The sequence below is a fragment of the Polyodon spathula genome, chromosome 22 (genome assembly GCF_017654505.1).
Source record: "Polyodon spathula isolate WHYD16114869_AA chromosome 22, ASM1765450v1, whole genome shotgun sequence".
Taxonomy (NCBI): Eukaryota; Metazoa; Chordata; class Actinopteri; order Acipenseriformes; family Polyodontidae; genus Polyodon; species Polyodon spathula.
Window position 1 is genome coordinate 29,001,038 of NC_054555.1, and position 26,912 is coordinate 29,027,949.

Sequence of the window (26,912 nt, forward strand, 5' to 3'; positions counted from 1 at the left end):
AAGCCGGGTTGGTTAGTGGTAACACGTTTTTTTTTTTTTTATGCACCCTGGAAGTGCTGTGTTGTGTCGGGAGTTCTTGATTTTTATATTTCAAGTTTGTTTGGAGCAGATTAATCATCTTGCAGGAGCCGTTCTGTTACAGCATATTCTGCCGAGGATTGTATTTACGACGCCGGCAAAATGGGGAAAAGGCAGCACCAAAAAGACAAAATGTGGGTCTTTGTTTGACAAATGTGTTTTTAAACAACAACACCATGTCACGAAACGCGAATGCTGCCTCGGATATGTAGCGTTCAGTTTGAAGTGTGTTGATGGAAGGTCTCTTGTCTTTGCTAGGTACATCACGTGTGCAGAGTACACCCATTTGTACGGAGGAAAGAAAGCAGGTAACTGATAATATAGTCTGAACTAGCATTCACAAAAGATATTACTGAGACAGATGCTCCTGCCAGTAGCTGCACAAAACTATCTGAATATAACCACCCATTTCAGTCTGTCTAGACTTAGTACAATGTGTGTGTCTTCAGTCCTGATGTTCAACTGCTGGCAGCAGTCTTGGGGACTTACGGGCAGTATGACTGTACTGGTAATAGTGCTTCAGCTTTATTTAGTTTTACTGTATTTCTGTAAGTAAGTTTTATAATGTTATTTTCCGCATTTATTTAAAAATAAAGAAATTAGAAATGTGGTAGAATTGTGTGGTTTGGAGTGTGTGCGTGTTAAGCGTACCCTACCCGCTGCAATGAAGCGTTTTATTCAACTCAGGATCGTTAATATTTTTTCCATCTCTAGAAATTCCCAAGTCCAGTTTCAGACGTTTGCCTTTCGATCACTGCAGGTCAGTGAAGGTTTATTACAGCGCTCGTTGTGTCTTCCATAACTAAAATACTGCACCGTAAGATTAGTTAAGATACAAGAATAAACTTTAGCACACGTATTGTAATATTTCTGTACACATTAATATCTCGTAGATATTTGTATCTTTTTATTTATTGAAGTGACGTTTTCAGTGATATGAATTATTGGCAAAACTGTCTCACTTATGCAAATGAGTGCATTAACAAGGGTGCTGCACATAAGTGCCGCTCAGTACTAATTACACCTGCCTAGGTCATTAATTGTCAGGGAGTGAAAAAGCACTTTGAATCAGTGGCAGGCAAATTGTAACATGCAGACTTGATTACTATGAACAGCTGTCAGTCTCCCATCCTTTCTGTTTTGTTTTACATTTACAGAGTTGAAGATGGGGTGTATTGTAGTTTTGATTTTAGTCTATCTCTCTTTCTCTCTCTACTCCTCAGTTTGTCTCTGCAGCCGTTTGAGTACCCCATGTGCACACCTGAAGGGCATGTCTTCGACCTCCTGTAAGTGTTTATTACCTTTTAAGGTCGCGTGTGATCAGAGCAATAACTTTAGCAAGAAACTGTAGCACAGACGTGCAAAACAGTGATCCACTAAAAGAGCTCTCAAAAAATAGTCATGCATGGGAATCTGTGCAGAAATGTATAGAGCAAGCCAAAGTGTCGTATTGATTGACACTGATTGCCATGATCCCTTACACCAGCTTGTTTCAGGTCAGTGTGATCGCTGTAGAAAATGTGCTGGACAAAAATGAATCTGATGGTCCCTTTCCTTTATTGTGCAGGAGTATAGTTCCATGGGTTAAGAAGTTTGGAACCAACCCAGCCACTGGCGAGGTATGTTTTGCGAGCAGGACTTTAAAACGCAGTGAAATAAAGCACTTAATTGACATGTAAGAACCTATTACACAAGAAGTCCTCCGTAATCTGAAATATGGATAAACACCCTCTTGTCCACTAGATGGCGAGGGATACCCTCAAATACATGTAGTAAAAAACATGATAGGAGTGTTTGCACTACCCTACAATGTCGTTTGCAGACTCCTCTGCAGCACCCCCTACAGCTGTACTAGCCGAGGGCAGTGAAGGTTGTTTTCTCCTTGAGTGTCTGCAGCTGCATGTTTGCAGATGTGATTTTAGCTGTCAGGGTAAATCTTCCTCTGCAGCTGCATGACAGGGAAGGCCTCAAGGAGGTAAGAGACAGACAGTAAACAACTGAAGCTTTTCCAGCACGTGACTGCTGTGCCAGGAGACACTTCTTTACCATGTAGGTTTCCTTGAATACGACACCAACGCTGATCTTTCCTGCCTCTATTTTTGAACCTACTAACAGAGTAGAAAAAAAAAAAAGCTTTTTATTAGGATTGCTGCACTAGCTAAACAAACATTTGAAGCCATAAGGGACTACTCTCTTAACATTGTACTGTGAAGGTAAAATAGCACCGGACAACGATGCCAAGAGCCTTGACATTCTACAGAGGGTCACAGTGTCTTGTAACAACTCAGAGGAGTGAACGGCTTATTATTTCTTTAGCTGATTGCACTGTGACTAACCTAGTAATAATAGCCATGCTTCAATGGCAGAATGATTGGTGTGTCAACCCCCCCCCCCCCCCCCCCCCCCCCCCCCCCCCCCCCCCCCCCCCCCCCCCCCCCCCCCCCCCGATCAGTTTCTTATTTCTTTTTATTCACTGCATGCCAGGCTGGCAGCGCTGAATTAACTGCTTAAAAAAAGGCAAACAAAAAAAGAGTTTGAAGTGTGCTGAACCGCACTTTCATTGCATGTTTTATTTTTCTTGTAAACTTTTCATGAGATTATAAGATGGTTTAAATGCACGTATGCATGATCTGTCGATACCTTTTCACAGGTTGTAGTTCAGGGATGGAAATAAGACTCCCATTGCATTATAGCAGTTTGATCCATTCCTGGTTTTACTCTTGAGTCTAAGAAAACGCATCTGAGCTTGTTACCTATAGAATGTGGCTAATCAAGCTTATATTAAAACCTGGAGTGGGTGAAAGATATCAAGTTGAAGATATCTAGAGGATTATTCTTATCTGTATTGGCTTTGTTTTTTGGGTGCTGCTGAGTTGAAAACACAAGATAATACACAGTAGCATAAAAAAAACCCACAGGACCAATAGTCTGTGTCACGGAGAGCCAGCTGCTCTGTTCCACTAACCCCTGGGACTCAGAACAGTCCTGCTGTGTTTACCCGTGAAACACAACCGCAGTCTCTGCAGGGTGATATCTGCTGCAGGGCAGGCAAGCCGCTCTGGATGTCTCAGCCTGATTAGGTTCTCTACAAACCCAATTCTTGTTTCTGTTGTCAGTTCTTGTTCAAGAGTGAGTTCGGGACAGCGGCTGCCTATCATAATGTGCTGAAGAGGGCTCATGGGTACTGTGTGATTGAAGCCAGGCAGACACCTGCTGGCAGAGAGGAGTAGCCAATGGCAGAGACGAGAGGGTTCAGGCACTTATCTCAGACTTGAACAGCTTCCATATCCCTCTGCCATCCTAAACGCTATATTATTCTCCCCCATAAAGATATTGTTTTCGTTTATCTGTATGGTAGTTGAAAAATGCTTGCTTTAAGCTGTGAAATATATATAATTTTGTTTTTTTAAATCATTGATCTTTCTGTGTTCTGGTCAATTTGTGCACCAAGTAAAGTTTCTGCTCGATGTTGTGCGTCCCTCTGTGCTGGGCTTGTGTATGTTCTGGTTCCCCTTCTACCTTCTCGTGGTATTTAAACACATTGCGGGGGTGCTGCAGGTTACCAGCGTTATTCTGCTGTATTTTGCTGCTAATCTGAGACCAGGAATGACGTTAAACTTTCCCTCGCTCCCCTTTGTGTGCGATGTTGCTGCGTCACGGTTTCCATGGCAATTGAGCAGAGTCATAATAACTGCTCTCCAGGTTGTTAAATGTTCTGTTTTACAGTGAATCATTTATTTCTCCTTCATGGAAAACAAAAGCAACAGCTTTGAGAGCTGTGGAAGAGAAGTCCTGGTGTCAGTTGGAAGTGCCCCTTCCTGCGTGCTGAAGTCTATTTCTATATCAAGTGCATACAAAAAGAAAGTTGGGTCCATTGTTAAGAGGGTAATGTTGTTTTACCAGGGGAGGCTTTTTATCTCCATGAACCCAGAACTGAACAGCACACTGCCACGGCTCTCCGACATTAGTTAGCTGATGGTCTATATACCCCTGCTCAGGTGAAGTCCCTTGAATCCTTTTGAACTGAATGTTGTCATCTTGTCAGAAGAGCATGACTCGAAGGGTGCAATGGCTTCACACTTTGGCTTTTGTGTGGTATACAATGCTGAACGCATCTGGTTAACTGGTGAGACAGTGGGCATGATTTTTCCACAGGGGGGCACATTGCCCAAGTCATACCTTTTCAGTTCGTCCACAGTGGAATAAATAGACCCTGGCTTTACTGAATGGATTTTTACAGCTGCTGACTGCAACAGCAGTTTTGAATTGGCTTAATTTCGTCTTTGCTCAGAATTCTGTGTTTGCTGTTGCTCAGGTCATGTCCAGGTTTGTTTACAGCAGCGCTTGCAGCTTAATGTGAAGAAAAGTGGCTTCACACATCCAGCTCGGGCCTCGAGTCTCAGGAACAGGGTTCATCCAGGTACAGTCCTGGGGCAGTGTGAACAGGGATCATCCAAGTAGAGTCCTGGGGCAGTTTGAACAGGGTTCATCCAAGTAGAGTCCTGGGGCAGTTTGTTCTGGGGGAGCAGTGCATTTCATTGCTTTCATCCCAGAGATATAGTGTGATGGGAAAGCTCTGAAGTGCTTTGTGGTGTGTGGGGGGGTGTGGGGTGGGGGGATTATTAGGGTTTCAATGTAATATGAATGTATTTCAAAGATTGAAGTAAATAATGCATCAGTAACGTTCAGTCATCTGTCTGAAGAGAACTTGCAGTATCATTATTAATATGCATGTACTGTATTTCATTTTTTTTCAGAAACTGGAAGCGAAATCACTTGTCAAACTGAACTTCTTCAAAAACAATGAAGGTATCTTGTATATGTATTTGTCCCTCTTGGAATGGCGTTTCTTTTAGTTTAGCCTGGTGGTTAAAACCATGCCCCTTCGCCTCCACCCACTGAACACTGAGCCCTACAGATCCCTGTGTGTGCACTGTGGAACGTTTCTTCTGTGATTTAACCATCCTTACAACAATAACTGCATTGTATCTGCATGCATGTGCTAGTGGAATACTTGGGAATCTGTACTGCACAGCGCAAATGCATTCTAACAGTGTTCTAACACTGAGCAGGTCATTTTTTGTATTACTATTTCTTATATTATTATGACAGTACATAGTCTGTTGTGTACAAGTGAACAAAAAAGACAGCAGGTTTCTGTGTGCTTGCACACGTGTTTCTCAGAATGATGCAGTTTTTACATCACAGGTAGTCAATGGCTCCAAATCCTGATCTATTTCATCCTGGTCTAGTTTCTGTATTCATCATAATCGTGAACACACACACATGCGCACTCCCGTTCTTCAAAAAAAACAAATATCTCAGCTCAGCATGAAAGTAAACCCTTACAGCGAGGGATGACCTGCATGCCGTCATTGCAGCGGCTCTTCTGTAAACATGGGAAGCTTTTCACCTTCCGTTCTCTCTTGCTGAAATCCCTGTAGATTAGCAGCTTTGCTTCTCCTGTCTCAATGGGATTCGTGCTTGTACAGCCTGAAGGGCTTCGGAGGCTTCCACTTGCCCTGCACCAGTTACAACTTCAATTCAATTCTAGAAAAATAAATACAACCAAGCTAGTGTAAGGTAGAAATAAATAACTGGTGTGCAGACAAGCTGGCTGTGAATTATTATAACCTGCAGTAGTTATTATACAGCACAGGATTTTGTGACAGGGTATTTTCTGGGTATGCATTTTGAGCCATTCCAGGTTTTGGTGAATTAATTCGAGACGGCTGAACTTGTGGTCTGCTTCATCCAGCAATGCGTTTTGATTCTAGCATCGCTTTTCTAATATCCAGTAACACAACAGTTGGATATCTGAATTCTCCCTTTTATTGTTCCCATCATTCTCCAGTAGAGTACCCGTGGGCGTACTCTTTGAACCACACACCACTAATACAGAATGGTAAACAGATGGCAATAAGACTCCCATTTCGTAGCAATGCGATCCGTTCCTGGTTGTACTGTGTTCAATAAGACACAGCCGAGCATGTTACATATACGCTGTGGCTAATTATTATTATTATAACTGATCAATTACAATCTTGAATGGATGACTCTGCTGTGCAATAGGGGTCTTATTTCCATCCCTGTGGTTCCTTTGCTGGCTATTCACCAGATGTTTTACTTGCATACATTTTTAGGAAAATACCACTGCCCCGTCCTCTACACAGTGTTCACAGACAACTCTCACATCGTCGCCAACATGAAAACTGGAAACGTGTTTTCTCACGAGGTAATTAGTCACTTTTTTTGCTTTCTGTTGTGTGGAATAAGATGTTGTGACACTAATCTAAAGTTTCAAGTGACGTTTTTTATTCTACATAATAACTTTGGTGACGTCGTGTTCCATTCCTTTTTATAGATAGCATCTTCCAAGTTCTGTTAATGTTTTCGAATCCCCCTCTTCTTGGAAAGTGGGATTTGAAAGCAGTGCTTTTGTTCTCGTTCTCAGGCGGTGGAACAGCTCAACATCAAAACCAAAACTTACAGGGACCTGCTGTCGGACGAACCCTTTGCAAGGAAAGATCTCATTACTTTGCAGGTGGGTGCTTTCAGATCTTCAGAACACCTTCACCTGCACAGTTGCAGCCCTGCTGTCGCTTCTGGAGGCAGCAGGCTCTAGTTTAATGATTAGTGAACACCCCCGCTCTTTAACTGATTAATCCTGATGGTGCTTTCTCCCCTGGATGCTCTCCTGAGCCTTTGTTTGTTTGAGGGGGGAAAAAAAAACTTCACTGATATTTTTTAGAGAGACAATGTATTGCTGAATGTGTTGTTTTTTGTTTGTTTTTACAGGATCCTACAAACCTGGACAAGTTCAACGTGTCAAACTTTTTCCACGTTCAGAACAATATGAAAGTTACAGATCCAGGTGCGCATGGTTTTTAATTCAGTGTGGTTCTGAGCCTCCTCAAGGTTTGCAGGAGTGCTGTTGAGTTGGTCTTAGTGACCGAGCTGCATTGTGGACTCTGCTGACTCTACTAGGCTTCAAAGCCACTGTTGATTTGTTTCGCTGTGTTGTAGATGAGGAGAAGGCCAAGCTGCACCCGGAGTACCACCTCAAAACCACCAATCTGGAGACTCGGGAGACTCTAGCGGAGCTCTATAAAGACTACAAAGGGGACGAGATGCTGGCCTCCACCATGAAGCCTGCCGAGAAGAAGAACACCGACAAACTGAACGCGGTAAAAAGTCCTTTCGGACGTAATAAATAGATTTTTCTCTCTTGCTTTATATGGGGTGGCGGTAGCATCCTCCTCATATGAGGTCATCATGCGTTTGAGTATTGCATAAGATTTTGAGGCTGTTTGTGCACAAATTCAAAAAATAATAATGTGTTCCCTTGTAGAGGAATTGGAGCAGAAGGGCTGAATGTGAACAAGAAATATTGAAAACCGTCAACAAAAAAAAAAGAGTTGATTTAGTGACAAAGCCTATAATTTAGTGTAGCATACAAAACTGCTCTTTAGTGGGAATGTTCATAGATCACCAGTTTAGTTTAAAAAGCCTATGCTTATTGATTTGGAAAGGATAGACCCACGGTCTGCGTTTCAATTCCTTTTTGGAATTGATTAAAAGGCAAGTGGAATTGAAGACCAGGAATTGACCTCAGCCCTGGTGGGCACTTGCAGTAAATGGGACCGGCGCTGAGTCTCTCTCCCTCTCCCTCCCTCCACAGGCTCACTACTCCACAGGAAAAGTTTCAGCTTCCTTTACCTCCACCGCAATGACACCTGAAACAATCCAGGAAGCAGGTAACTAGCTTCGTTGGTATGATGAACTGCAGCAGCCTCTCGCTGACAGCTAGTGACATCAGCCTTCATTGTAACCAGAGTTGTGCTGGCCTCATTCAGGACTCTTGACTACACTGTATGGCATTTCACACAGCACTGAAGTGCAGCACAACAACCAAGACTATTGATTTTTTTGTTTTGCCCTTTCATTATGAATTTGAATATTGACTGTTTTCCTAATAACTTTGAAACTGTGAATTTACATGTCTAGTCCTCCAAACTTGTCTATTATATTTGACACTTTTATTTACTCCTGTTGCGTATTCGTTTGATCTGTTCCCTGTTTTGTCAAGAATTTTTTGCAAAACTGTATATGTAAAAAGTTCAGGTGTGTGTTATTTTAAGCTCACTGTAAAACCCAGAAAGGCTGAAAATGCTAAGCAAAAGGAGTTAAGCAAGCATGGGTAAGAAGTAGGAAAAATGTGACTTCCAGTCTGCAGAATGAACTCTTGATTTATATGGTACATGTGTTTTCTTCAAGATGCTGTTGCGGATGACACTGTGCGTTATCAGTATGTAAAGAAGAAAGGATACGTGCGGCTACACACCAATAAGGGGGACCTGAATTTGGAGCTACACTGCGACATGGTACATTTATTCATGTTTAACTAAATAAATGTAAATTCTGGGCAAATCTGTATGGAGAAAGTGAGTTTGAACAACTGAAGTGGTGTAAAGGTCGTTTCCAATAGCAGAAGGACCCCTCCATATCCTCTCTAGGAATCTCATACAGCCGTGTGTTGACGATCTAAGATCTGAAACTGACTCTAAATTCAAAACCAAAGCCCTATAGTGGTATCTCGTTAAAGATGATCACTGATAGCTGCACTGCAGTGCTCAGAAGCGTGCCTTCAATTTCAGTATTGAGAACGTTGGGTTTCTATCATGTTTCAGTTAGTAAAGTGGCTTTGGAGATTGAGGGCAGCAGATGGGAGGTATTTCAGCACTCTGTCCACAGTGGGGAGTGGATGGCCTGTTCATCTCAAGAAAATACTGACTTTCCCAGGAGGGCTGCATCACTTTATCTATAAGAAGTCTGTAGGCAAGAACTTTGCTGGATTTGTTACTTGTGTAGAATGAAGTTCCAGTTAAGAAAATAAGTGGAGCCAATGTTAGCAATCAATAAAGTCTCTCTCTCGTCTGTTTGTTTTGTTTTTTAATTGAGTTTGCTGTATAATTTATCTAGCAGCTATAAGTAGCAGAGTGCAGCAGCAGCGAGTGACTGTCTGTCTCGGTGACCCAGTTAGTTGGACCCCTCTTCAGCAGAAAGCTGGGGCGGCACCCCCGCTTTCATGATGTCATCTTTTCTAATCCATCAAAGTAATCACAGTGATATTCTCAGTCGGGCGCATGCTGTTCCAATTTTTAATAGGCAGTAAAACAGCTCAAGTCTGTCTCTTCCAGAATTGCCAATAAGTTTAAATAAATGGATTGCAAAGCTAAGCATGCTGCATCCCTGAAGTCGTGCACATTATAACAACTTTATTTTTTTTAGCAAAGCTGATGGGTTTTACTCTCAAGCTCATTTGATTGTCCATAAGCGGCTTGGTATTTGTTTGATGGCAGCATATGCAGTTTGTTTGGTTTTGTGCAGTGCTGTTTTAACCTCATTAGTCATGTGTGCTTTCCTAATTAGTTATTAATAACTCTGTAGCTCTGCACTGGAAACATGTCGGCCAGTGAACCCAATTATGATCTCTCTGAGCGTGTTGAAAAGCATTCCTAGGATCGGTGGCTTCATGTGATCTCCTTATCTGCATGGATAAATACAGTGCGACAGCTGTCCATGCCTGTTGTCTGTATCGAAGCAGGCCAGTGTATTGAGGTTCAGAGAAGGCAATGGTCCTTTGTGGCTTCCTTGCTTGTGCTCAATTTTCCTCATCTGTTCCTGTTCGTTCTTGATCTGCTTGTTGCCCCCACATGCATCTTACTGCCCAGAACAAAGCTTTGAAGCCCAAGCGAGTCACTGGTATGTAGAAACAGAAGCACTTGTCAGTTTCTCTGCAAACGTGTGGGATGAGAACCCTTCTCTGGATTAAAGCCGCGAATAATTAAGATCTGGGTTCAGTGCTCTGTTGTTTTCAACAATAAAGGACACAGTATTTGTGAAATACAGTGATGCACCAGTCAGCCCCCCACCACCACCTCTTTGTTTAACAATAAGGAGATGTTGACTAGTATACATCATTGTTTATAAAGAGGCTGTATTGTAAAAGAAATCAAACAAAGCATAAAGCCTTTCTTGTGTGCTGGATTCGGCTTGCCAGGACATGGTAGTGTTTAAGGCAGTTGTATGTATTTTCAATATGCAGTCTTTTACTGTAACATGTAAGGATCTGCTTTTGTTTTTAGACAGTAAAACCTTCCTTGCAACCATGGAAACGGCTTGAGCCTGTCTTCCCGTGGTAACAGTGTGCAGGGTATTCACAACCTTTGTTTTTATTGGCTGCCTGACTATCCAGTCAGGAGGAAGACAGTGTCTTGGAGACTGTAAAATATACCCCCCAGCTGGGCTCATAATTGCCCTAAGTGTTCAAGGGGGGTCTGTAAATGAATAATATTGTTATGATGTTAAACAGACCTGTGGCATTAGACCTTTCACTTTCTGCTTGGCATCAACTGAATGATTGCGTTGATTATAACTGTAACCGTAAGTTATTTCTGGCATAAAAAAAGTATATGAGGACTGTTGATTTTATCCAAAAATCTGTTTTTAAATCTGCTGAGGGGGTCTGGGCTTTAGTCCTAGGAAACCTGTTCAAGATTTTATACCCATTTATTTGACTTGGTCGCTTATCAAGTTGGTTTGTGATCTTGAGCGACTCTTGCAGCTAAAGAGTAGGCGTTTTGGTTATTTTATTCTGATTATCAGCATTGTGCTGGAGGGCAGACTGGGAGCTCGGAGTCGTCTGGAATTAAATTAGCAGCAAAGCGTGGAACTGGGTCTTTTTGAGGGCTGTGCCGCTGCCTGTACTAAACCATGCTATGGAACTCTGCCGGCCCCAGACCGAAGGAGAACAAAGATACTGGCTTTCTTTAAAGGAAGATCAAACCAGCAGTGAAAACGTAATTACTGCCACACCACAAATAGTTTCTAACAGAGGGTGGGTAATACGATCTTATTACTAGCAGTACAAAGCAATATCTCGAGTTACATGAAACTGGAAGATTCATGCTCCTAACTGCAGCCACATCAACTGCCCAGGTGTAGCTGAATTACCTGACCTTTGACAGTAATTCAAAATCTGCATAGACTAATTTGTGCCTTTTAGTACAGTAACTATCAGATTAGCTGGGCTAATCCTTAGAGTATTTCTTTTTCAGACCTCACTGATGGGAATTGCCTTTTCAAGCACCAGTTTCAGATCAGCCTCTGAACCATTCAGCCACGGCCCATGCATTAGGCTGGTCACCCAGAGAGCTTTCTCTGTGGCAGATCCCTTGAAGTGTATTAAATGTGATGGAATCTGCTGAAAATCTCTGTCGTTTGTGACTGCAGAGGGTTTAGTGAACTGCCGTTCGGTTTCACTTGAGGTTGTACACTGATGTTTTTTGACAAGTCTACCATTCGAGGCTGGGCTGGGGACGGGACTCATTTTAAGCAGTAGCGCTAACGGACTAAAGCAAACCAAAAGTGAAACTGGAAAGCAAGCTGGAGAATGTGTTCAAGGAATGGAAAGGTGTCTACTGAAATTGTATTCAAAACCTTTTGCTAGAAACCTGCAGTGCTACGTAACGCAGAGGAACCAAGGAACTTGAATGTATCTGTTGATTGCGGCTTGTAAACGGGTTTAAGACTGAAGCAGAAATGCTACTGAGCCAAAGCTGAAGATAAGCTTACCTTGGTGTTCCTCAGTGAAGTTGAGTTGAGCGGCCGGAGGCTGGATAGAAATGTATTTCTGTAGTTGGGTCTTGAGTCCATACAGTATCTAATAAAACATACTGGCAGTCAGTGTGGAATGAAAATCGAGTGTCTGTGTAAATATAAAGAGCTTCGTATCTGATGTACTCCAAATGTTTGTTTGGTTTTTGCCGTCCCATGTGAGGTTAATATTAATAGTAACAATCAACAAAATGTCCTTGTGTGTGTTGCATTGATTAGGGAATGGTCGAGAATTGTAACTGCTTTTTATATTTCAGGTACCGAAAGCCTGTGAAAACTTCATTAAACTGTGCAAGAAAGAATACTACGACGGCACCGTCTTTCACAGATCCATCCGGAACTTTATGGTAAGACAAATAATAAAATAATCTCAGGAACCTCACAGTGCTGTACGCCAAGCAGTGGTGCCTTCCAACTGAGTAGAATTTGTCAATGGAGAAAAACAAACGTGAATAACATTGAAATGACTGTTCCGCTTATGAAACAGAGTACCTGGATCTAGACTAGAAACTTTTGAAAGTGCAGTCAGGTGGCTGGCTGTGGACGGGCCCTGCACTTACTGAATACCCCGGAGCGGGTGATCCCGGGTGCATTCCCTATGTGCAGTTGAGAGAGCTTTATGGGAATTATAGTAACATAAGTGTGTTTTGTTTCATTTAGAATCATACGCCCTGTCTCAAAGCAGAAGGGATTAGTCCCCTTTTATTCTTTCAGATTACCCTTCCCAAAGCTAATTTTTCCAAGAGGAGCATAGCAATGTGCTTTGCATTAGTTATGCAAATTCACCTATGTTTTTTTGCACACCTGCTAAACAAAGAGAGGGCTGCTTTTGTTTAGGTGTCTTGATCAGTGGAAACGGGGAAATTCAAAAGAAACTGCAATCCCAGCCTCCATGTGGTATCCTTTGTTGGGTGCACCTTTTAAAACACAAAACAATCTGCCCGGAGGCAGAACCTGAACAGTGATGTTAATCTCAGAGAAAGACATTAATTTAAGACTGACTTCACAAAGACCTGGTAACTGATATGACAAGCCATCTGCATCATAACCAGGCACAGCCATCAGCGACTGTACAGTGTGTGACTCTACACACTGCTGGAGCATAAAACATTGAAAGGCTTGTCTGAGGACATGGTCTATAGAAATCTCCCAACTTATTCACTGACAGGGATCAGCATGATCGGTGGGACCTGGTTCCTCCTGTGTTTTCTACGGAAATGAAAAGCTGTTGCCCTCCAGCAGTAGGCGCAGGTTTGACTGTGTTTGGACAGAGGTTAGCAGCACAGTGGCATCGCTTCCTGAAGGTTAATTGAGTTAATTGAGTGTTAAGTTAACACCGCTTCTGTGGTGATGGCTTTGTGTGTGAGAGGCAGCCTGCCCTTCACCTGTAGTTACTTTGTTCTGTATCCCCAGATTCAAGGAGGGGATCCCACGGGAACAGGGACAGGTAAGACGGTTCACATTTCATCACGGCAGTTCTTTATTCAGTGTCTCTTACCCATCCTTGTTGTTCATCGCACCTACAGACCAGACTGCATGTGTATCGCTAGGTGTTGAGAAGCAGTACTGTGTGCGACAGTCTGCTGGTTTTCTGTATTGGATTTGCTCTATTCAATAGTTAACTAAATCCAGGCATGCTGTAGATTTAAAAGGCATGCTATCCTTTTATTAGTTTTTTTTTTTTTTTTTTTTTTTTTTAATGCGTCTCAAATGTGTTTTTATGAGAACAAAATATCCTACCCCCTCAAGCTTTAAATTATTATTTTTTTTAGTAGCAATCTAACAACACCTTGTCTCATTAAAATGCTAGCATGCATTACACCAGCTCACTAATGCTAACTGTCTGCAACAGTTTCCAACATAAGATCACTGTACCTTCCGTCAAACTTCATTAAATCTGTTCGAAATCACCTTTTTATTATTTGTAGGATGCCAGGGGTAAACAGAACGAAGATGAAAATGAAGTAAATGCATAGAGGCTGTTCCGTCTTTCCTGAGGTTTTAATACATTGCTATCTGTTCATCTTAGCTAGAAATGAGCCTGCCAGTATATTTACAGTAATCTGTAGCATCAGCAGTTTATTGCCAGCAAGGCAGTTTTCCAGTTCTGTTCACTTGGTTTAGCATAGTCAGATATTTGTATTGGTCTGGGCAGGGGTTACTGATGTGTTTTTGTATTTTTAGATATTAATGAAAACCCATAGATGAGTAGAAAGGGAATCTGCAAACACCACTGCATTGCTATTTACAGTGCTTACTAACCTAGGATCAGCTTACCAAGCCTTCAGCTTCAAAACAGATTTACATAATTAAGACTGATGTAACACTGGGGTTGATTGTGCATGCCACTGGAAAGGGTAGCCTAGGTGCTGACACGCAGAGAGCCTTGACATGCAATACACAGAAATAATAACAATAACAAAAATCAGGATGCATGTAGATCTGCGAATCATTTCAGCAGTGTACCTGTGCTCTAGCACGGTATAGGAAAGGGAGGACAATCAAAATTCAGTTCAAGTCTACCCATTCCCACAATGGCCTGTAACGCTGCATCCTAATAATATCCTAGTGGCTATTTATCTCTTCCGCAACATTCATTCTAGAATTATTCAGCCACTGTTCAAATGAGTGATTTGAAATTTTGATTTCCTTTTGACATAATACAACATAATGTTCTATCAGCAACATCTAAAGCACTAACACTTGTATTTGTAGCGTACATGCGTATATTGGAAACGGTTGGGAACTTCCAAAGGATTTTAAAGGAAGTCCTTTGTAATGAACAAAAAGGCTACATTTAGGGACCAGGAAAATTGCAGCCTTCTCAGACGAGCAGTCTAAAAATAGAGATTAATGTACATTAAAAATGCATAATGGAAGCCAGGCTAAAGTAGTCTCTACAGGCAGAGTTTGCTTACTTAAAAAAAAAAAAAAAAAACTTTTAATTGCACTTCTGCAGCTTAAGTAAAATCCACAGTTAAAGCGTGTCCAATCGCTGTTCGTTTCCATGCAAGAAAGGTCACAATAACTGTTTGTTTCACAACAGGGAAGGTCAGAATGGTGGACAGTCTGCCTGATGCTCTGCAGTGCTGGTGTCTGTCACCAGGTTGCGCTGTATTGCATCTCCTCACCTGTTAGACTGAGGGAGCAAAGTTCTCCAGCCAGTCACACTCCAATTCTTGCACTAGGGAAGCAGGGTTGTATTGATGAGTCCAGTCTTCAGTTGCAAGGTCTAATCTAGCAGTTCCACCTGGAGCTGTGTGTAAAGGCTTGACAAACATCCGCACTGTATAGTCGAAGAACTCTCTGCTCTCTCCAGAAGTCATTTCATAGACTGCGTTACCTGCTACTAGAGCATAAAAAAAAAAATCTGTCTTTAATATTCAGTTAAAAAGCTAGTTAATATTCTATAAAAGGTAATTTACTTCCTTGGGCACTGTTACAAGCTTCACGTTTTGATTGCACGGCTTTGACCTCAAGTGGCTGTTCTTTCTCGGACTGAACAAAGACATAGTTTTGTTCCAAATTAATTTGTGCAGAATTTTTTTAACCTAAACTGCAGTGTTTGTTTTTGATTGATCGGTTACGCCTGTCTGCAGCCTCGCAATGTGAAGCTGCATAGCTGTTCTTTGTTTGGGCAACATTTAGAATAGAATTCAAGGCTAGGGAATTTCAATAATCGCATGCGTGTAGGTTAACCCAGCTGAGGCTTAGGCTGCAAAGGCTATGCCTCCCAGCTGCTCTGTCCTGGGGCTCCACTTGGTTATAGCCAAACCTTTTTTTTTTTTCTCTCCTCCACGGCTGATTATCTCAGTTGCATAGTAAGTGGAGCCCTACCCCCCAGGTCAGTCCAGGACTTGTGGAATCTCAGTATCTGTTAGAACTCCAGATACCCTGCTGCTTTTCAGTATCTCTTGGCTGCCAAAGTCTTGGTTCTAGGAGTTTATTGTGGCTATTTGTGGTGATGTCATGAAAGGGTTGTCTCCCAAGGCTGTGCAGCAGTAAAGCTTTTTACCAGCAGTTTAGCTGGTTTCTGATGGGTTGTACCTTCGGAGTGGTGCTGCCCATCCACAGCTGCTGATGAGGGCTGAAGGATTGTTGGATTGCGGTCCAGGTGGAGAGATGAGCTGGAGCTCATCGGAGCACTAACCCTGGCACTGTGTCATGGTAGTTTGGTTTGGTTAGTGTTAGCAGTCCATAAGTAACATGGATATCTGTATAGCTGTAAGCCTTCGAAGTTTAGGACCTGGATTCTGGACTTGGTTGGATTGGCCTGATTGTTTCAGTCTGATCAGTTCATGCAGGGTCGTTCCAGATGGTCACAGTCTTAATCCTTTGGCTCAGAGAGTTTTATAAAATGCTAACAATTAGAGTAATACCCATTGGCATTGATCAGTGAGTGAAACTGTTAACGTATAATTTCAAAATAAACGGTCTCTGCAGAATAAACCTGGTTATGGTTATAGTTGTGAAACAGATGTATCTTTATTCAGTGAGATGTCTGAGGCTTGGCAGATTTGTGACATTTCGGGTTATTTTTGGTTCAGTAGGGTCAGCGCCTGTCTTTTCAGGAATACTTTATTGGATCCTGGTCTTGCAAGTCACAATGTATCGTACATGCAGAGCAGTGATCCCTGAGCGCCATTTCTCTTTTTCCGCTTCCCAAGTAGGAAAGCATAAAGTCTCCGAGCTAAACATGGAAAATAATTTAACTTCGGAAAGTAGCAATCTATTCAGGTTTGGTGGCTTTTTAACTTGTGGTCCTTTTCGTGATGGTCCTTGATGAACTGAACCACTTCAGGCTTTTTAAGTTTGCTGTGTGCAGAATAACTTAAGGATTTAATGAACCGCGGATGTTTCTAATTGCATGCAATTTGCATGCCAGAACGACGATAAATATCACAGCACTTCAAAATGGAGATTATCGGTTAGCAAGATAAATGTAACCTGCTAATTTTTTTTTTTTTTCTGCATGAATCCACCATTCCTGCCTGTCTGTTCTCTAGTATATCCTCTGTGTCTGGAACAGCTTTGGTGTAAATGGGTTGGGTATTATTAAAGCAAGATGTTTGATGCTGCCGAACTGCCCAGACTTCTGCAAATATTTTTTTTCCTCCCCATATTTACTGGGATCTTGGTTTATCGTTAGAGCATTGTGGAAATGAGTTGACCTTTTCATTTTTCCTCTGATGTGAAGGGAAGATGTCAGGTTTGTCATAAATAATGCAGAAATGTCACCAAGGGAGGTTTTATAGCAGCATGCTGCATTTAAAACTAAATTGCAAAGCTGTTAAATCTCATGATGTGCGCTCTTGAGTTTGGAGGACTCTGCAGTAAAGCTGGTTTTATCACCTTGCTTGTTTACCAAGGCTGGCTTTACACACGTGGAATTTGGAGCTCATTAACCCTTTGTTGCATGCTGTCTGGCTTGTACATGCTGCACCAGGGCTAGATGTTAACTGTAGTTGTAATTATTGGCAACGGCTTGCAGCTTTGTGTACAACGTGCAACAAAGAGTTAAACGGTGCTGAACTAACACATCTATGGTTTCAAGGTCTCCCTTTGCTGGGTGAATATATTCAGTAGTAAAACTCTTGATTCTTTGAGCTCATGGAGCACTTGGTACAACCCAAACCTATTGAGCATATGCAGTGATTTGAAACAGAAGCTGGTAGTTTAGTAATTCTGTATCCATATATAACCTTGCCATTTAAACTTCAGTCATAGACTTCGGACTCGAGCCTTTATGCAAGCTGCCACGTCATTGATTGCTAACCAGTGATTAATGATTCAGGAATTAAACCACTGACCATATGCCCAGTTCTCCACTGTACTTTTGTGCATTGGACTGCACTGCCACTTTTCTGAATGTCTTCTGTCACTTTCCATGTCACATTACTGTCTCCCAGATGAAATCTATCATAGCTTCGAGTGCCTGCTGGCACATAGCAAGATGCATTATTCCTCTTGCTAGTGTGACACTCGGTCCTTCATTTGGAACCTGTTCTAGAATTCATGGCTTACAGGAATTGAAAGAAATGGAAACGGTGTTTGTGCCGTCCCAGGGCAGCCTAATGTGTTTTTGTGTTGAACCTCCCAGCGATGTGAGTTTGAACCCGTCCCTGCCCCTCTATTGTGCAGAGAGCTGGGGGGACTTTAATACTGTATAGGACTGCTCTATATTGTGGGACCCTCGGAGGGTTATGACGATAAAAAAGAACTAAGTGTTGATGAGAGTGCAGTGAGATGGATTCTGCAGCTAAGACTGAGAGAGAATGATAAAACCTTGGCATCTACAGGGTTCGATCTGTCAACACTGCTGCCTTCTAAAATAGGTCTGGGGCCGGGGGGATCAAAACTCCACTCAACACCGCAGACAAGTCCTACTCCTGGACGTGCGCCTCTGTCATTTATTTTCAATCTTTTCTAACACTGAAGTTAGTTAGGACGTTGTCTTTTTGTAAAGTTAGCTAGTGCTGAGAGAGTTCGAATGGAATCCATGCAAGGCATTGCAGTAACGTAGTGGGTTTGAAGGGTGTTTTTGAGTTGGAATGCTTGTAAACTGGTCTCCGGGGCTCCCTCTCCAGCTGAATGCTTGTGTCTGTTTTGTTTTTGATTCAGGTGGGGAGTCATTCTGGGGAAAACCTTTCAAAGATGAATTCAAACCCAACCTCTCGCACAAGGGCCGCGGGGTCCTCAGCATGGCAAACTCGGGACCAAATACCAATAAATCACAATTGTGAGTCTTTTTAAACCTAAAACCCATCTTTTTAAATCCATTGTCCTTGGCTTGGCCTCCCAGAGCGGTGTGTTTGTGAAAGTGTCACCCGGACTCCCTCAGTGCGCTATATCCAGTGTGGAAACCACTGCCAAACGCTCCTGCAGAGCTCAAGAAACATTCCCAAGGTGATGCTAGACAGTATTACTAATTCAAGTACTAGATTGTGTTACCAAGATACATAAACATAAAGCAATCTCTGATGTAAACCCCCGTGTGTTTTGCAAGTTCAGATTATTTATTGCATATGATTCAATGTGAATTTTTCCATGTGCTTGTTGTGCAGTTTTATATTAAGAATAACGCTGCTCTCTCCACAGCTTCATCACATTTCGTTCCTGCACCTATCTGGACAGGAAGCACACAGTGTTTGGGAGGTAAGAATTCATTCACATTTTATTTTTTTAGTTCTGACTGATGAAAAAACAGTAACTGCTTTGGACCTAAATGAATGAAACAAGGAGAAATACAGCAATCTGCTGAGAGAAAAAAAATCCATGTAGCATTATAAAGTAAAAAATGTTTGCAATTGAAAATGTTCTGGGTCGATTAGATAAACAGTTTATGATTTTGAGTGGAGAAATGTAAACTTTTCCAGCTATAGCAAGCAGGTGTTTGTGTGACAGACGTGGCTTGAATCAGAAATCCGTTAAACCTACAGAAATATTCAGCGCCACCGCGAAACGCAATAAAACCAAATGCCATTCAGTTCTAATCTAACCAAAACGATAAGTGCGGCTAGCTGTATCTGAGTTTATTTGAGGATAAATAACCCTTTGTATTGAAGTGAGTTTTGTGTTGTGTTTTTTTTGTATTTAGTATCTAGCGGTCTGTATGACCTCATTGTCTCTAGCTGTCTGTATGACCCCATTGTTCTACACTGACTCATGCTCCTAACATTTATAAGAAAGAGCTGGGGGAGTCTGTTGTGTTGGGATTTCGCACAATGCAGTGGATTCTAGTTCTCTTTATCTAGCGCATTCTCTCAGGCTGCTGTTTAATATATTCATGCAGGATATGCACCCCCCCCCCACCCCACCCCCAATTGGACATGCTTCTTATATAGGGTGTTTTATCATTTCAACGCCGTCATTGTCTGGATCCTAAATAATGTTTTTCACCTGCCAAACCTCAGCAACCAATTCTCCCCATGGGGAAACCTGCACTGCACCTGTGTGGTGACCAGTAGGGGTCGCTGAAGGATGATAATTTGGCCTGTCCATCAGGGCTTGAAACTTGAAACAAAGAACTTGTTGATTCTGGGCGGATTTGTGCTGTTGTTAACCCACGTGTTATTGAGAGAGGTGACGCTGAGATGTTTATTACACAGTGCATGTGAAGTGCAATCGAATCCTCCTGTTACACAGCATGGTATAGGGTAGATAAACCAACATCAACAAGTGTTCATTTACAGTGTAGCAGCCAGTCTTATTGCATGCACATTTCTTAATAGTAGTTGACAGTCCTCAGTAGTACCCTCATGGTCACTGGCCAAGCCACAGTCTCTCCTAGTTTAAATAGTGTAGCTGTGGATTATTATGACTGAAGGTATACATTTTTTAATGAGGTGCAGGATTGAAGGCCAGCACGTACTATACTGTACGGTCTGGCTGAATAAAGTACACACATGATCAGTTTCTTGAAAGCTGCGTCTCAAGTGAGCCAAGAGGTAGAATCTGGAGCATTTTATTTCTGAGCATGGCCCTGAGTTTTACACAGCCCTGGGGCTGTGTGCTGCCAAGTAGGGTGCTGAGAGGCTTGATAAACCTTCCAGCTCCTGTTTCTGTGCCCTAGTTTTTCATCTGACAAGAGTGGCTGAAAAGGCAGGTTCTTGAAAAAGATCACAAAGTGCTTGGGTAAGAACAGCACTCTAGTATTGAAGGTTTTTCATTCATCCTTCTGAAAAGGGTCAATATAATTGCATTTAAGTACTGTTTTTTAAAATACATTGCATGCATATTTTATTATTTGTGTGTGTGTGTGTGTGTGTGTGTGTGTGTGTGTGTGTATTATTATATATATATATATATATATATATACACACACACACACACCTCCAGGCCGTATATTGTGTTAGTCCAAACTCACTTCGTAAAAGCAAAGTCAAAAGGCTTTGGATGGCGATGCACAGATTTGAGTCTAATTTGTCTCTGATCCTGGAGTCGGCTTTATTAAAGTGATAGAAGTTGTGGGCTGATATTGCAAAGTACTTGCGGATTCAAGGTTTTTTTTTTTTTTTTATTAGATTATTCTGGTATAATAATTTATGAAGATAAAGTTACAAACTGCACCATTTTGAGTTGAAAAATGAACTGAAAAATGTTCTGCCTTTCTCTGGTCCTGGTGCCTGTGCTGCGCTTTATACGGAGTCTGGAGTTCGCTTTTAAAGGCTTCTGTCATCTCCTCTAACCCTTAGTTCCAGGCTAAATCACTTCAGTTCTCTCTACCTGTCTTACCAGCCTCTTTAAAAGAAAACCTACCAAGCTGTCAAAGGTCTGAACTGTTGAGAGATCCCATAGAGGGGGAATCGTCAATTACAGGATCCATACTTAGAACAGACCACCCTGTAAAGAGACCCCTGTTTCCAGGTTCCATTCATACATTTGTAATGTTAACGGACCGCCTGTGTAAAAAAAAAAATAATAATAAATACACTTTCACTGTGGCGTGAAAGGGCGTTTTTTATTATCGTAAAAAAAAAAAAACCTGCCTTGTCAAAAGGCGCTCTGTGTTAAGCAGTCCCATAGATAGTGTCTCAGTATTCACCCTCCTATAAAAGGACATGCCTCTGTATTGTCCCTTTAACAAAACAGTAGGATCGATGTTCCTGGGTATGTGTTTTTTTGTTTTTGTTTTTCCCCTCTCCTGTTAAAAGTAACTATTTGAAGTTATCATGCAGATGCTGGTTTTCAGGACATGCCCAATGCCCGTGATCCTTGTTTTTTTTAATTTATTTTGCAATGCAGTTATTCTACCCAGGAAGAGCCTGACCCTTCGTTGAGTATGTTTTCAGATTCCAGAGGTTCGGCGTGAAATGTTTTCCTACCCGGTGGTGGGCTGAGACGTGTTCTAACAGTGCAGTGAAACCCAGTGAAAGGATGTAACACCTAAGTGATGGCTGGAGGGGTGGAATGGAAACACAAGCTTCAGCAAGACTGTGGGTTAGCTTTAGGCTTTAGCTTTCAGTCCAGTACTGTGGCTCTTTCAACCGGGTCCTGAATTATTCACTTGGAACAAGGCCTTGGACTTGACAAGCCACAAGTCAGTGCCTCTTGCCTAGGTCCTGCACTGGCTTTATAATGTTGTTTTAGGAAGAGAGTCTGCAAACATATAATTCAAACTCCTAGGAATGGATACATGTTGTTGTAATTGAACAGAAATAAGGGAGTGGCCAAAAGATGTAATCGATGTCCTGCATTACTGTAAGAAGGCAGTTGTATTGTATACACTCAAATACATCATGTACAGCAGGGATTTTTGATCAGTATAATGAACTAATGGCATGTCTTTCTGTGTAAACGTTAGTTTTCAAAAAACAATTAAATATTGTATTTGCACCAAAAAAAAGGTGAGTCTGCAACAAGTTGCTGGCTTGATTTTTCTAAAGGCGTCAAGGTAAGTAGTGCTCAGTTATTGGTGTAATCACTCGGAGTAGTGTTAACGGGGCTGTTCCGTGCCAGTTTACTGTTTCAGTTGCACAGAGGACCAGGCTGAGGGGGGGGTCTTTATTCCTCTGCCACTTCTATGCTCCAGGCAGTGTGGGAGTGGTAGAAAAACAAGCCGGCTGTTCTGAGACAGACGTGCCTTTTGCTGACATCTGATAATTCTGCCTTGTCGCCAAATCAGGGGAGTGGCATCGTCTGACTCTCGTAAATAGAATATTACAGAGCACTTAAAATGGTCAGCGGTGTGGGATGGTCCACTGAACCAGAAAGTCACGGCAGAACCATTATACTGGCCAGCCATTTGAAAACAAGCCTGGTGGCACAGAGGGGAGGCTGGGCGGGACTCAAGTCAGAGACTTTGTTCAGGGAAGTTTAATTTCTGGCTTGCCAAGGATTGGGAGAGGTGTGAAGAGTTGGATTTATTCAAAGGCTATGTTAAATCTCTTGTCTTAATATTGTCTACTCATGCCAATACAATGTTGTGATGGATATCTAAACTAACATTGGCAATACAAAGATGATTTCAGTTGAAAACTAAAACCCCATTATCTTTCCTGCAGCAAGAGATGGGGTACAACAAAGAAAGCGTGACTTACAGACCCCTTGCTATAATGGATGTGTTGTTTTATGTTTTCTTCCAGAGTGGTTGGGGGTTTTGAAACCGTAACTGCATTGGAAAACGTGGAGAGTGACCCCAAAACAGACCGCCCAAAGGTATCGATCAAAACCATCGCAAAGACATAACTAGACCTTCAATTGAAAACCCTCCCCTCAGCACGTGGATGCAATACACTCCCGTGTGTCTCGTGGATACAGTGTGTGCTAAACTGGCCTACCTGGTAAAAGCCACGCTGTGGAGGCAGAAGTACCGCTTTTAAGAAACGTGTTTTCTACATGAAGATGCTTTTCTTGTGTGCTGTCAGGAATCCTGGCCTTATAGATGCTCCTTTCAGCTAGAATGGAAGCAGCCCTTGTAAGTTCTGGGGGAAGTTTTGTTTGATTTTGGTTGTTTCTAAAGAAACTAAAAGGAATCGGTTAAACTAGAAACAAATCTGCTTCAGTGTCTCCTGAAAAAACAAAGACTCCCAATTCTGATCCATACATGCCAAAGTGAATGTTTTATGCAAAATAACAAACGATTGCACCTAAAATATTTCGCACTGTGGCTCTTTAATAGCGACTCTCTGGATGCTTGTAAAGCGTGCTGTTCTGCCCTCCTGGTCCAGAGAAGCAGTGAGTTCCAGCACTGAAGGGTAGAAGTGGGACACTCTGCAGCCATCCTCAATCTTGTTGCAGAAAATGGGGAGGGGTTTCCTGGGAGAAATTCTGATTCTTTCCTTGCGAGTCTTTAAGAAGCAGGCTCTCTCATGCACTCAGGCCACTTCACCACTCCGCTGTTTGAGTGTCAATTACAGTTCAGCCTTGTCCTTGCTGTGCCGATGTGGGGGAAGCGGACGTGTCCTGGTGAGCTTCTGGATGTCCAGCTGTAGTACAGGGAGAGAACAGGCACAGTGTTTACAAACTGCAGAACCTTGCAGGGAAACTACATGATGATAAGAAAACATATTGTTGCATTGACCGATTAGAATTGTACCTTTTTTTTTTTAAAATCCCCACATTAATCCCTTAAGAGCATGTATAGATTCGGATTGATTGTTTTTTATCTTCCCAGTCGGAGATTAAACTTCTGAATGCAACAGTCTTTGTGGATCCCTATGAGGAGGCAGATGCCCAGGTTGGTGTTTGAGTTGCATCCTGTTTTTCAAACATGTAAATACACACAGAGAGAAAAAAAATAGTCAACTTCACTTCAGTGCAGCTGGCAATACAGTCCTGTTAACTTGACATGTCAGAAACTGTCAGAACAAATGTGTGCGTTGATCTGTCATGCTGTGACTGGTTTCAGTAACACTGATACCCAGGAAGCAGTGTTGGTGTTACATTTATAAACGGTGCATCTAGTCTCACAAGACCAGGTGCAGTGCCAGACACAGGCACATTGGCAGCAGCTTATCTGATCTGACAGATTGCCTGTCTTTTGGAAATTCATGGACTCTTATCTTGGAAAGCACTTGTCTGATTTTGATGAAACAATGCCATAAAAAGTGCTATTGATATCCATAATAACGCGTTATGTACTTGATGGTAGATGACAGTTTTGTTAGTCTGCAGGATTAAACATTCATGTAAGCTGCGCACACAGCAGATCAAGTTGTGCTTGTGCCACAGTTCTGATTGAGAAAGGCGCTATATCAGCGTCATTCATGGTTGCTGTTGGTGTTGTCAGATTGCAGCCGAGAGGGAGAAGACTCTTCAGGAGGAGGCAGAGGAGAAAGCCAGAGCGAATGCCGTCCTTCCAAAGAGCAAGGACAGCCAGGCCCCAAAGACCTACCGGCCCGGCGTGGGCAAATACATCAACACAGTTACAACGTAAGGAGCACAAACCGAGGGGGGAAGGGAGGAGAGCGGAACGAGGGGCTGATACATGTAACTGCACAGAGCAGCTCACCTCCAATCCTCCAGATTGCACTAGTCCAGCCCTTGCATGTGGCGTCAGCAGTGGGATGTCTTTCCCAATTCTGGAATTGGGAAAGCAGTTTCCTTGTTGGTGCTAAGAGATGTTTAGTCTCCAGTGTGTGCTCTGAAGGTATAACTCGTTAAGGAAACAAACTCCTCTCTAATATACCGATCATTGTGATAATGTGGGTCCGTTATGCTTCTGGTGCAAACGCAAGATTGTTTCGATGTTCTGTAGACCCTTCCTGTTTTATGTTTAGTGTCCTATCTATGTTTTTCCATCACTTGTGTAAAAACCATGCAATGAAACTTTCAAGACAGCGATGAGAAAACAGGATTCCAGGGGATCGGGAAAGGGACATTTCTTGCCCAGCAGTTTTGCAAAGTGGCTGATTTTCTGATTTTAGAAATGTTTTTCTAATTCAGTTTTTGGCTAGATTTGTTAGATGTTCCTGTAGATGTTAAGGGGTTTGATTTTTGTCGTTTTGATTTCTTTCCTAGTAAGAGGACGGCCAGTGCCGAGGACAGTGGCCCCTCGACCAGCGGAGCCTCTGCCTCGGCAGCTGCTTCAGCAAGCAAGAAGCTGAAGGGAAAGACGGGCTTCGGGGACTTCAGCTCCTGGTAGAGCAGGGAGAGACTGAAGCACAGTGGCACGCAGGGAGCAGACTGCAACTCGGGGATAGAGGTGACCAGTAAGAGACCTTTTCTGTAGAATAAGGTCTAAGAAAAATATAGTACTGTTTTTATTTTCTTTTTTATTCATTCTATGTGCAAATGAATAAAAACTTTTTTTGGTTTATTAAAATTCACTTTTTCTGCTTGCAAACTGTTTTTTTTGAGGAAAGATCTAAGAAAAGTGACGTTGAAAATGACAATTTCCAGCCACTGTGCTTGTTGAGTCAGACTGTGTTACATACAGGCCTCCTAACCCTTTTCAAGGCGGTGGTGGTTCAAGCTGCTGCCTGGAGTCCTGGGGGGGGGGGGTCACAGGGCAGCCCTGTTTACAGTGAGTGCTGGTGACAGGAGCGGGGAGCATCCAGCCCTGCCAGCCCCCCAGGGTAGGGGTCTTTAACAAGGCGTGAATACCAAGCAGCACAATGCAAGCCTTCTTTAATACACTTGTGTTTGTTTGTTTTTTTTTTAAGCATCCAAGTATCTCATTTTGCTCCCATGATTTTAAATCCTTTTTATTAAAAAAAAAAAAAAAAAGCCCATTTGAAATCTGAGTTCACAGTATGTCTGAGATTAAATTTGTAACTTTTACAAAACCTCAGTTTTAGAACCTGTGTAGATGTCAACAAGAATAGATCATTTAACTGTTCAGTCATTAAAAAATACATTTATGAATATATCTGTTTTTGTTGTGTACTAGCAGTAAAACATGTGACCCATCCTGTGTTTGTTTTGTTTTATGCTACAGACAGTACTTTAGCTCAGACTCGTTAGCCAGTGATTGCTTCCCTTCCTCCTGCAGAATGATTCAGCTCTTGCTTTGTTCCTCTTCAGGTTGTGTAATCAGGAGCTCTCAAACTCTGCTGCTGTCTGTGACTCAGTTAAACTCTCATTACAAGAAGCCGCTCAACAGTCTGCTGTGTTGCTTTATTTCCATTTGCCACCTTAAGCATTTCCCAAATGCAGTAGATTCTCCATTATTTATTTTACCCGACTGGTTGTCTTGCACGAAGGGATCCACAGCAGATGGAGATGCCCCGTGTTTCGATGACATTGTAGCCTGTCCCTTTGATAAAAAGGATTGCATGAATGGTTAATAGCGTGTGCCGCTGCCATGGTGCATAATTGATGGGAAAGCTAGTTAAGGCAGCTTCCTCTTTGTATTGTTTGCATAGGAACAGCAGTACTGGAGAGGTGAGATGGCTGGGAAGTATCAGGTTGTGAAGTTTGGAGAGGAGTCACAAGATACTGAACACAAACCTTGAACCCAGTGATAAGCAATCGGAATCGGGATTTTCTGGCTAAACCACAGCGTTCCCTCTAATTAACAAGCTGATATTGCATATATAAAAATAAAATTGTACAGGCTCCTTATACAGTGAAGTACAATTCATCTTCAGTGCTGTCAACGTGACCGCATTAATGATACTGATGCATTGTAGAATCTCTGAAATGCATGCAGCAAAGTGTAAATTGAGTTGTGATGTTGCACCACAGCACTGTTGAAGGTTGAACTGAATGGA

At 42.3% G+C, this 26,912-nt stretch overlaps 1 protein-coding gene across 3 annotated transcripts; it reads left to right on the plus strand.

Annotated features, from left to right (window-relative positions):
- Positions 1-25: 25 nt before the first annotated feature.
- LOC121297159 (RING-type E3 ubiquitin-protein ligase PPIL2-like) lies at positions 26-26,108 on the plus strand. 3 transcript variants are annotated; one of them, XM_041223241.1, is made up of 20 exons: positions 26-212; positions 337-386; positions 793-838; positions 1,302-1,364; positions 1,646-1,697; positions 4,836-4,887; positions 6,222-6,313; positions 6,533-6,622; positions 6,877-6,952; positions 7,105-7,265; positions 7,760-7,835; positions 8,356-8,462; positions 12,015-12,104; positions 13,171-13,204; positions 18,379-18,496; positions 18,856-18,912; positions 22,842-22,914; positions 23,873-23,935; positions 24,488-24,630; positions 25,219-26,108. In XM_041223241.1, the coding sequence occupies exons 1-20, from the start codon at positions 181-183 to the stop codon at positions 25,340-25,342; spliced, it is 1,599 nt and encodes a 532-aa protein (XP_041079175.1). In that variant the 5' UTR covers positions 26-180; the 3' UTR covers positions 25,343-26,108. The 3 variants fall into 3 exon arrangements, with proteins under 3 accessions (XP_041079175.1, XP_041079176.1, XP_041079177.1); XM_041223242.1 differs by lacking the exon at positions 793-838 and having other exon boundaries at positions 83-212; XM_041223243.1 differs by lacking the exons at positions 26-212; positions 337-386; positions 793-838; positions 1,302-1,364; positions 1,646-1,697 and adding an exon at positions 4,458-4,498.
- The last annotated feature ends 804 nt before the right edge of the window (positions 26,109-26,912 follow it).

What these genes read in the sequence shown, in the direction of transcription:
- LOC121297159 (XM_041223241.1), top strand. Translation starts at nt 181, where the DNA reads ATGGGGAAAAGGCAGCACCAAAAAGACAAAAT. An exon ending in GGGCATGTCTTCGACCTCCT is followed by an intron (nt 1,365 to 1,645) that starts GTAAGTGTTTAT and finishes TTTATTGTGCAG; the next exon opens with GAGTATAGTTCCATGGGTTA. An exon ending in TGAAACAATCCAGGAAGCAG is followed by an intron (nt 7,836 to 8,355) that starts GTAACTAGCTTC and finishes GTTTTCTTCAAG; the next exon opens with ATGCTGTTGCGGATGACACT.